This window comes from Molothrus aeneus, chromosome 3, assembly GCF_037042795.1.
Source record: "Molothrus aeneus isolate 106 chromosome 3, BPBGC_Maene_1.0, whole genome shotgun sequence".
Classification (NCBI taxonomy): domain Eukaryota; kingdom Metazoa; phylum Chordata; class Aves; order Passeriformes; family Icteridae; genus Molothrus; species Molothrus aeneus.
In genome coordinates this window covers 14,224,725-14,236,144 of record NC_089648.1, presented here as the reverse complement: position 1 = coordinate 14,236,144, position 11,420 = coordinate 14,224,725, and the positions used below count along the sequence as shown (strand labels likewise).

Sequence of the window (11,420 nt, the reverse complement as noted above, 5' to 3'; positions counted from 1 at the left end):
GGTGACTCTCACAGTCACAATTTTAGTCAGGACTTTTTTCTTGATGCTGGTTTATTGGAATGCTGTGGGAGTTTATTCCAGACATGGCTTACTAGAGCATGTTCCTTTTCAGTTTAATATATTAATAGTGGAAATAACTGCAGAGAAGGAATTTATCAATGCCTATGCAGGCTGGACTCTGATCACCTGGTAGCAACTGCCCAGAATAATTGCTGCTGAAAGAATTTGACTGCTGCAAGCTAAACAAAAAAACCCCCAAAAACCTACCCTCATTGCAGCAATAGGCAGGATGTTTAATAATTCTGTCACAAAGTAGAGTATAAACAGATTCAGGCAGTACCTGGATGGAACTGGATATTCTTCCCCCTCTCCCAGTCCATCAGATTTCACTGCAATACAGTGGACCCAATGTTCAAAATACAAAAAGCCTCATTCAATGGCAAGGAGGCAATGTCAGGACAGCCTGGGTGAGGTGTCCAGTGTGTGAATACCTCCACCACCTTAATCCTTTTTGTGCAGTGGTGTCACCACTAGCTGCTGACCCAGACCTGGTTTATGATGGCTGTAACCCTTGCTCAGCATTTCAGTGTGGTGTAAGAACTGCTCCTAAAGCTGGTTTGATGGCACTTACTGCTGAAGGAAATCACATACTGCATTGCCTGGGCAGCAACCAGCAGAACTCAAGGACTAAGAAGAGGTGAGGGCTAAATTCTGCTACAATCTTGAAACTTTCTGTATATTTGCATGAAATTTACATAGAAAACCACTAGTAGTATGTAGTTAATAGTGACCTTGCTGAAGTGTATAGTAAATCTCGTTATTTTAGGGGCTAACCTCTACATTAAATGCAGATTCTCAATGAAGTGTTTAAATGCTAAAACTAGATCAGGAGGTTCCCTGCCAGATTGTACTGCTGCAGACATGACAGAGTATTATAAAATGAAATGTACTTTCTGCCATGGGAACACAGGAGCTAAAAAGTTCCCAAAAGTTTGGGGGGGGGGGGGGGGGGAGGGAAGTAGAGATGAAAAGGGAAACAGGGGGCTTAATGTGAATCAAAGTGCTCCAAACAGCAGAGGAAAAAAATCTGCTGTAGCATTTCCTTGGGACCAGAGCTGCTTATGAGCTGAAGTGCAAAACTACCACAGTCTCTATTCTTGATCATCCTCCTCCCAATGCAGCTCAGCACCTGCACTGCTGCTGCCTTTGCAGAGCTGACCTTGGAGCCAATGGGTTTGAACCATGAAAATAATGCCAAGTAAATTTAAAAAAAGCTCCTCCCAGCCTGTGGCATGAATCTTCTATGTGACAGAGTTTCACAGTAACATAAAACACTTTATTCATAATCTGCTGCTGTCAAATATTTATCTTCTCCGTATCCAGTATATGCAGGATACCAATTTCTTTACCAGTGTAAAAAGCAGAGAAGTAGGAAGTCATCACACTGAGAGCAGCATATTACCTCCCATGTACCTTAAGATAAGCAATGATGATAGGACCTGCCAGTTTATAACAGCTCTTTATTTTACTGATATTATAAAACATCATCACAGGGCAAACCTGTTTTGCATCATGAGCTTAGTTTTCCATTTTATTATAAATACTAAAAAATTAACTTTCTTTTGCATCAGCAATACCATAAAAAATCAGTCTAACTGGACATATTTTTCAGTGATCCCTTGAACCAAAAATCCCCAAGAATTTGAAGTAGATATCTATATTGTATATAAATGTAGTTTCATATATATAATTATATCAAAATTCACCATTTTCACTCATTATTGTGATTTTGCAATTACTAACTTATGTCAGCATTATGAAAATATGGACAGCCATCTAGTTATTTTGCTGCTTTATATTTAATAATTTACCAGACAACTGAAAAATTACATGAATGCAATGGAAAATCATGTACATGTTCATTTATGAATTCCACATGGACTTTTCTTATTCCAAAACTTTTCCAGATTTTAGAAGTCCAGTAAAAACTTTCAGTGACCTCTTTGATCACATACACACAAAAAGTTATGATGTATGTGTATTATGCCATACATACCATATGTAATTCTAGACATATTTATATGCAAATATACGTAACGTACTCTGAATATATATATTGTATGTTTTATATATATATTTAAAACACACAGAGAGTGATACCACAGGTGTGTATGTATTTAGTCATACAGGTGTGTGCATAAATATATATATATGTGGTAAATTTTTCTGATGGGACTGCTGCATGCAATGAGAAACCTGTGAGTAGTGTGAGGCTGCTTGGCTTGGCTTTAGAGTGTAATTCACATAGACTTTGAGCTGTTGAGCTGTTTATTTTTCATTTGGAAAAGGAAAGAACAAACCTCTTATGGAAAAATAAAAGATTGATAGTCTCTTGAATTAACATTATTCTCATACATTCTTAAGTGAAACATGTTCACCATAGAACCTTTGGGTTATGTTTTTAATTTGTTAGATAAATATTTACTTACTGAATGTGTTTCTACTACTATGCACCGGATCAACCAGAACAACTCTTATTAAACCATCTTAGATTCATACTCTGCGTATTAAAAATAAATTTAAAAAGTCTGAAAGTAGTCACTGCTAAAATGTAGATCTTGGATCCTGCAAAGATCTGAAATATCTGCTTAAAATTACCATTTAAGTAGGTCCACTGATGAACTTTAGTGCAAGTGCCTAAATATTTGCAGAATCAAGACCCTTTGTTTCTCGAAGGTTAAATTTCGAATCTCACACCTGAGAACATGTAGTGGTTGCTTCCATCAGTAATTCCCACCAGGGAGAATGTTATGTTTTGCAGCAATAGCCAGAGCATACTCTTGAGGGTGAGAGAAATGGACTTTAACTCATGTCCAAAAAGTCAAGGTGGGACTGACTTTAAACAGAAAAAACGACTGCCAGCAAATATTCCCAAATATACTACATTTTATTTCTCAAGAAGGCCAACATTGCATTACACTTTAATAACTTCAGCATATTTTTCTCCTTAAATATATTTGTATAACATAATACCAGCAAATATATAGCTTTAAAAAAAGAAATTTAAATTAAAAATTGCTTTGGGACTGAAACTATGTGCTTCAAATTTTCCCCACAGCAGTTTACTGGCAGCTGGGTTGCAAACCCCAGAAAACAGGTGTCTGTGGTTGGTAATGCTGACACAGCCTCATTTACAGTGCTGGAGAACCTCTCAGTAGAGAGACCAGAAGATGCACACAAACTGCCAGAAATCCTACAGCTCATCCCTATGTGCTTGTTCTGCTGTAAGATGGTAAATTGATTTAAATTGCTAAAATTACAAAACAAAACAAAAAACAAAAACAACAACACAGGAAAAGAATACCCAAAACAACCAAACTAAAAAAAACTCTAGCAAAATTGGGATTTGTGCTTCTAGGAGGCCCTGACCCGGTTTGCAAATCACTTCTCCCTGCCACCCAGCTTTGGCATTGCTTTGCCTTCCTTATTGCATATCTGTTGATCCATCCTGTAGCTGAAGAGTGTATGTAGTGTAACTGTAGTATGAAATAAAACTCTCAAAAGAATTGGATTTCTGCCAATCAGATTGGTGAATGTTCCTTATCTCTGGATTATTTCTTTTTGTGGGGTCTAGTGGTACTTTGGTTAAACCCAATGGAGGAAGTCCCACTGAAGTCAGTGATGCAGAAGGAGCATGTTCAAAGACCTCTCCATACAACCTCTTTGTGATTCCCTCTCTCTATCATTTTTTAAAATGTGCTCAATTATTACCAACTTCCAGTGTAAAAATTCACTTTTTTTAAAATACAAACATATATCACATAAATATGAAGGGAAAAGCCATTAACTTCTTTGCAGGTTATTACCTATTTGTATGACACAAAAGAAAAATCATCATTTACAGTCACAAACTGTACATACTATTTGGTGGGAGTACATTTTTTGGCTTAGAGATAAAAAATGGACTGCTTCAGTGGCAAGTAAAATAATTATTGACGAGATATAAGACTTTAAAATCAGGAAAGGATGATAATTTGTCTAGAGAGACAATCATTGTAATACGTCTAACACAGAGGTTTGGATAGTAGAACGGTGAGTAGAAGGGTCTGGGGAAGGAAAGACACCGTCATGCAACACAGCACTACTTCTTGCTCAGTATACTCTTCAGGCTTCTCTCCACTGCTTCATCTAACTCTTCTTCCAGCTCTTCCTTCTTGGACATGGCCAGCTTGGACTGATAATCTTTTACAATTTGGTCTATATACGGTGCACTCTGAGTCCCATGCAGCATCAGTGTCCACTCCTTCAGCACACCCCGCTGGGGCTGGCTGCCAACAAACCCAATCTCCAGAGCCCAGGTACCTCGGGGGTCTTCTCCCCAAGTGTGAGTGGTCATGAAAGGCCATTTGTCAAAACCCACCTTGGAGTCATCATCCCTGGGGCGCCGGCTCAGCAAAATGGACTTTGTTCCCATTGGTGAGGTCATGTTGATGTTGAGGTCTCCTCGCCGAGTGGAATTCACAGTTATAACTGCCTGCACATGTTCAAGGTACCGGACAAAGTTCTCCTTCCCCTCACACGCATCAGTTGTCAGTGTGAGGAACAGTTTGCCACTTGGTGGTATCTTTCTGTGGGTCAAAAGATAATTAAGCAAATTAAAACAGTACAATATGGCTTATGCTAAAAGTACTGGGTTTTAGTGCCTCACAGAAAAACACTGTATGATTTTCCTTATTTATACATGAAGAAGTAAGAAAATAATAGTTGCAAACCTAGTCAGAAAGCAAATGTTCCCCTTTTAGAAAATTATACCAAAACCTTAATTTGAAAATAATTATGAAATGTACATCTACAGAAAGAGAGTAGTAATAAAATTTAGAAGCACATACTGCTTTTTAAGGACTAACATTAATGGTTGTCTTTACCTATCACTCCTATATTGGGCAATTGCATAATAATGTGCATACTCAGTAAAAGAGCCATGAGCAGCCAGTCATGTCAGTTTCCTTAAAGGACAGCAGCAAATGGCTCTCTGGTGTTGGAGGAACCAATTGCACAGAATTTCAGCGCAGTCACATTAAACCCTATGTCCTTGTTCTGCTTTAGAAACCAGCACAAGCGTGGGATGCTGGAGTCGGCTCATTGGAAAAATAGTTTTCCACAAAGATTTCCATCCTTGAACAGCTCCTGTAGATGAGTACATACACCAAGGAAAGAAGCTGCACATGTTTACTGAGTTACCAAAGTGCTGTCTGGCCCAGGGGTGGGGAGATGAGCCTGTAAAGTGCCTTCTAAACCTGTTGGGGTCAGGATGCAACTTCAATTACCCACTGCCTCAGAAACTGGCTGGCAAAATACATGGAAAGTGTAAAAATGCTCTACATCTTCACCATCAGTGTTCTTTAAGAAGTGTGACATTTTCCTCTGTCTAAAAGAAATAATTGAAAGACAAGAATTACAGCAATCATTATGAAAGTGACCAAGTCACAAAAGAGTCCAGTCACCTTGTCATTATCTTGTCTTCCAGTGGCTTCTCCCTGACCTTACTTGTGCAAATTGAGAATCTTTTGACGGGCCTTGACTACACTGTGGTAATGAATACCTTCTTTTCAAAAGAAATCAGCACCAGCTTTTTCCCTCTGCTAATGAAATACCACATTCTTTAGAGACCAGTGAAAGCATTTCATTCTAGCCTAGCTTCAAGGAACTCTTTTCTTCTTGAGATGAGCTCCAGATATTACACTTGGTACATCACTCTGTGGCTCAGGCCAGTCTCTGTCCCCCTTCCATAGAGTATTACCTTCTTGGAAGTACTTGCAGAGCAAAACTTCATTTAGATCGAGATCCTCAAGGCATTTAAACACTTACCTTATACTGAAAAACCTGTGTTGTTCTGAGTATTATGGAGCAGAAGTTGGCATAACATAAATATTGTATAGCTAAAACATTTGAGCATCTAACACAATACTCTTGAGATACTTATTTGACATGTCAAAGCACGAGAAAATGCACTACATGCAGACAGATGTGAAGCGTTGTAATTTCACAGTTGCCACGTGCTTGCAGTTTCTCTGCATGGGAAGCCTCTATCTCAACTCAATCTGAATTCATGCTGTCTCACAGACTTTTCACACAGTGGACAAAGCTTTGTCAAACACTGCTTCATTCCCAGAGATGTGACAAGTGTTTTATCTCCTTCAGTTAATGAGGAGGGACATCACAGTATGAGTCTTTTCTTCCTGTCCAGACTAAAGCCCAAAGAAGCAAGAGCAATATGTTCCCCCAACATCTGCTCTGCAGAAGGTTTGACAGCTGCAAAAAGCTTTTCCCTCCACCTTCACAAATACTGCAGTGCAAAAGCTCTCTCAGCTCTCTAAAAACACGAGAAAAGGCTTCCTCTGTTTCCCCCTTTCCTATTAACTAGGATCAAATAGTCTCTGCTTCACTAGACTAATTATTGTAGTCTAGGTGATTTTTTCTAAAGAAACAAAAAGAACCAGGGTTAATGGAAAAGCCTGACACAAAGGTGAAGAAGAGAAAGTGGATTTTCCACAGCCTTACCATGTGCCACTACCCAACTTGTGTGTATATATATACATATACATATATATATATATATAGTATGTCCATGGCACAGGAGCCAGTGGGAGATTATATATAGTATATCCACTTTTGCAGGTGTAGTACAGGTGCAGTGGGAGATGAGCAGAGGGAGCTCCTGTGTGCTCCTGTTCCTCAGTTAATGGACTACGTTTTCTTAAAATTTTGTATTTCCCTAAACCAGCCAGAACCCTTGTCAGGAAAAGTTCCTGTTGCTAACAAATGTTTCTATTTTAAATACTGGTTGTGTTCAGTACACGGTATATTATGTCTGTTAATTATTTCCTGGCCTTTTGCTTAATTGACAGTGCTGCTCTAAAACACACCTCTGTATCAACTACTCACCTTCATAAATCTATACCAGATACATTTGTTATATATAAAAATATCTATACTTAAATAAAAATATAGAGAAAATATATATAAAATGTTGCTTCAGCAAGCCAAACCAAGAGAACAACCCACTTATCTACAGCAAAGATGCAGAGTTTTAATTTCCAAAGAATCTCTGGAGATGCTGGGACTTAGCTAGCTATTTTTTTTATGTGCAATTTAAAAAATGTACATGTTGCACTTCATAATGCTTATCATCTTCTGTCAGTGACATTTTCATTGGGGAACACAAATATTATAGCAGTACTGTTAATATATAGATGTGTCAGGCAATTGACAGGGAGACACCCTTACAGCCTACAGAAATAATGTTCTTTCCTCCTCTAGGATGATCCCCATTTCAGTAAATGGAGCTATCCTAAGATAAATGAGATTATTGTGCATTTAATTATTAATAAACTAGAGATATCCTAAAACCAGCTTTGGTATTCTCATTTGTTTTTTTTACCTGTGAGTATGCATAGGACAGATAAATTAAAACTCAGAGCTCAGCTGCAGAACCTTGAATCATGCAAATTCAATTTGCAAGGTCAGGGGAAAATCCACTCTTTCCCTGGCTGAGCTATGTGCTAGGGTGGCATCCTGGTTTGTTTTCTGTTTCCAACAGAATAATGTTCTCTTCAAAAATGGCACTGAAAAGTCAAATTTCAAATGGTATAGATATAATTCAGGCCATTATTAAGTTAGTATTTCAATTACTTAAATTAAACTAAAGCTGTTGTAGTCACTTAGCATTCATTCATTCATTTGTTGACTCATTCACTTTAGCATGTAAAGGTAAATCAGAAAATAACCTGACTACCTACCCTGAAATTAGAGAATTTAAGAGCTTAAAGCAAGCACAATTAAATGCCATAGTGCTCAGTGCTGGTACTTGTAGATAATTGCTTCAGTCTTCTGGAGATAAAATTGTCTGCTGAAGAATCTCACAATGAGATATGACCTGGCTGATAGATATTTCATGCGGCAGCAGTTTATGTAATTTACAGTGCCAGTCTCCCAGATTTTCATTTGGGGATAGGCTCTTTATTCACAGAAACTTTACCACAAATATACCTGCGAGTGCCCAGGAGAAATGAATGTTGCTATTAACACTACTGGCACTAGCATATAGGATGAGCTATAGAATGTACTGCTCCAGCAAGCCAGGAACTGAAAAATCATATAGTTTCATCAAGCATTGTTGATAAAAAATGTTTTATCAACTTATTACTGGTAATGTTATGGTTTCTTAGGAAACCAAAAAACCTCATTAAGTTTCTTTAACTATCTTTGCCCACATAATTTTATGCTTGCGGTCTCCCAGATGCCTGGAAGAGGCCAAACATATCCACCAAACTATTCACTTACTCAGGTTCCTGTATTGACCCTCCAACACAATGGAATCTCTCAGGAACAGTCTTCCAGTCTTTTGCCATCTTAACCATGGCTCCTGCATCTAGGACACCATAGCCAAACAAATGGTTGAACTCCAGTCCAACGCCATTCCTACGCCACCTGTGAACCTCATCATGAAGCTGGTTCCTCTTGGAGGTGAGCACTGTCAGATGCTGCATGTCTCTCCATGTCAGATGCAAGCTGTGGAAGAGCAACATGAGAAACAAACATTACAGTATTTCCAAGCAGATATTAAAGAAAAACTGTCCTTGAGTAAGGCTTTGGGTAAAGTTTGCTTCTATGAATAACACTGAAATTGTAACTACACACATATCAGTAACAAAGCTTCTATTGAGCTCAGTGAGAATATGAATAGGTTTGAAGTATATAGTACTTTTCCAAATATGTTCTCCAAAATTGCAAAACCACTTCTAATTCAAACCATCAGCCTAAAAGGACGTGCTTTTCAGCTTTCTGTGCCCCAAGTAATAAGCATGTGTATGTGCTGAATGTATACCAGAACAGCCTTACTGTCATTCCCCAAGGTGACACAAGACAGCTGAAAAGAAGATATCACTTGCATCATTCTTATTGAGATCTTTTAAAAGCTTGCTCCATATCTTAAAGCTGTACTTTCTATTTCACAGATTGGTCTGGTTTGAGAGACACATCAGTCCTATATTGTGTATGAGCTGACAGACATAATGCAGGCAAGAACAGGCTTTCATGGGAGATTGTCAGTGACTCCTGGCAAGGCTCATCCAGGATGCACAATACAATTCAATACAGCCAGAAGGATATGGAAGACACTGACAGTTCCTTCTCTCTCCTGCTGCCTTTTCAGCAAAGCCTAGAAATTCTAGCGCAAGCCAGGGGTATTAAGTCTAATTCCTATTCATTATAATGGCAGAGTAATTCCAGTCTTTATGGGTAGCTCAAATGAAAAAGAATAATTATTACTGAGATATTTAGGTTCCAGTCCAGTTTAAACATTCAGTGGTCAGAAAAGTCATTAAACCTTTACATTTTTATGGCCATATTAATATTTTATATAGTGGCTGTCCCACTGAATGAATTTGATAGTAGAAGGAATGATCATCCAAAGCCAAACATTTGGCATGTGTTTTACATGTATAAAACCTGAAAAATGAGAGAGAGACTTGGACCAAGTCATGTTCTGAGCACGATAGCCATTGCTCTGTTAATGTAAACTTGGCCTCCTTTCACAAATCTTCATTATTCTGCACTGTTGAAGGAAACTATGCACATAGTACTCACTTCATGTTGTGGTTACAGCAACTGAAACTCTGTAACTAAGCAAATGTTGCCTCAGTTCATGAAAAAAAAAAACATATTGAAAGGAAAACTTTTCCTAATCAGTAGAGAAGAAGGTAATGATTTCAAGATATAAAAATGGTTCCAGCGTCAGGAATACCATGGAGATAGTAAACAGACAATGGATATTTATTCCTTCATGTAACAGAGCAATTACAGAGCACAGAAGCAAGCTACCAGCAATGGGTTAAGAAAACAAAGAAAACATTCCACACCACCATTGCAAAAAAAAATATTGAGGAACTGGTTGTTACTGGATGACCTAGGTGCCAAATACAGACAATCTGAAAAAGAGTTAGACAACTCCAAGGAAGATCAATCTGCCTCTGGCTATTAAGCAGAAGAGACCCACTGCTGTCTCTACAAATCACGGATCAACAAAGCTCCTGTTGTAAGATCACTTTTAATCCTCACTTCTTGTCCTCTTCCTAAGCATCTGTCATTGCAGATAGTATCCTGGCACAAGATGAACTCCTGTCTCTTATTACAGGGTCATTCTTATATTTTTATAGGCTGGGCATTTCACAGAGGACATGTGGAGAAATTAAATAATCCCTTCCTCCAAACAGTGCTAGAGAAGTCTAATTCCCAGATGCAGAGGATGGGGAGGACACAGAGAGAGCCAGACAGCCAAAATACATCCGCCATGCAACTTTGGCAAGGCTGTTGCTCCATCTGCAAGTCACGATGCACATCACTACGGTACAAGGTGGCTTTTGAGCTGGTTATTGCAGCCTCATGCCACAGCCAGCCAACTGAAATGACGAACACCATTAAATAAACCACAGGTCCTCTCCTCTCTAGAGCTCATGAGGAATTTCTCAACAGCATACTTAGCCTCCAGGGCCAGGGCGAACACTCCGGCTGCTTCAGGGGCAGCTGCAGACGTGCCTGAATGACGCAGGGTGCAGTTGCCATACAAATCTGTTGTAGCCTGCAATGATATTAGATGTAATTAATGAAACCAGCTATCCCATTTTCACTGCAGCTACAGACTCAGAAAAATACAGAAATTGGAGTTCGTGTCCTTGCTCTTTCATTGTATTCATGCCCATGCTCTGTTCTTTTCTGGAAGAGTGTATCAATTTAAAACCACAGTGAGACACATTTAGAGCATAAATGAAAGAGCAAGTCATCAGGTAGTAAACCAGTGGTCATTATCACTTAGAACCCTTACAAACTTCTTACAAACATGGCTTAACCACCAAAGGCCTTAAATTCATTTCTGATTATCAAAAAGATTTGAAACTAGAATTGTTAACACTATTGAGTTTTTTAACATTTGTCCAACTCCGAGACCAGCAGCAGCACCAGGCTGCTGTCTTCTGTGCAGATTAGTCACTAGCAGAGACCAGAAAAATACCTCAGAAATGCATTTTATGGCAATAATTACAAAGATGCCACAGATCATTTTGGCTGGTATCATCACAGAGCTGACTGAAGACAGAAAGCAGTGCTCTGTCTGCTACTGCATGTGGGCGTTTAGGATTGCACACTGTGTCTTGGGGATTTGAAACAGGGCCATGGAAAATGTACAACAGCTTTTTGCAAAAAAGAACTTTGAGTCAGTATGTCTGCATTTTCCACTCTGTAAACTGAACTAGTCTGAAGGTGCTGAAGAGCCGTGATCATTACAGTGGAAGAGAATCCTAAATACAATTGAACTAAACTTGCCTGTTTTCCAGCTGTAGGTATGGCCCTGCAGCAACAGCAGG

At 38.8% G+C, this 11,420-nt stretch overlaps 1 protein-coding gene across 2 annotated transcripts in view; it reads right to left on the bottom strand.

Moving 5' to 3' along the window:
* Window positions 1-2,926: 2,926 nt before the first annotated feature.
* Window positions 2,927-11,420, bottom strand: part of PCSK2 (proprotein convertase subtilisin/kexin type 2) — a 103,234-nt gene continuing 94,740 nt past the window's right edge. For both annotated transcript variants that reach the window (XM_066546321.1, XM_066546322.1), the window contains 3 exons: window positions 10,539-10,639; window positions 8,344-8,571; window positions 2,927-4,628 (listed from right to left, as the gene is read on the bottom strand). In XM_066546321.1, the coding sequence (XP_066402418.1) occupies window positions 4,142-4,628; window positions 8,344-8,571; window positions 10,539-10,639 (816 nt within the window). In that variant the 3' untranslated portion in view covers window positions 2,927-4,141. The remainder of the gene's footprint in view (window positions 4,629-8,343; window positions 8,572-10,538; window positions 10,640-11,420) is intronic.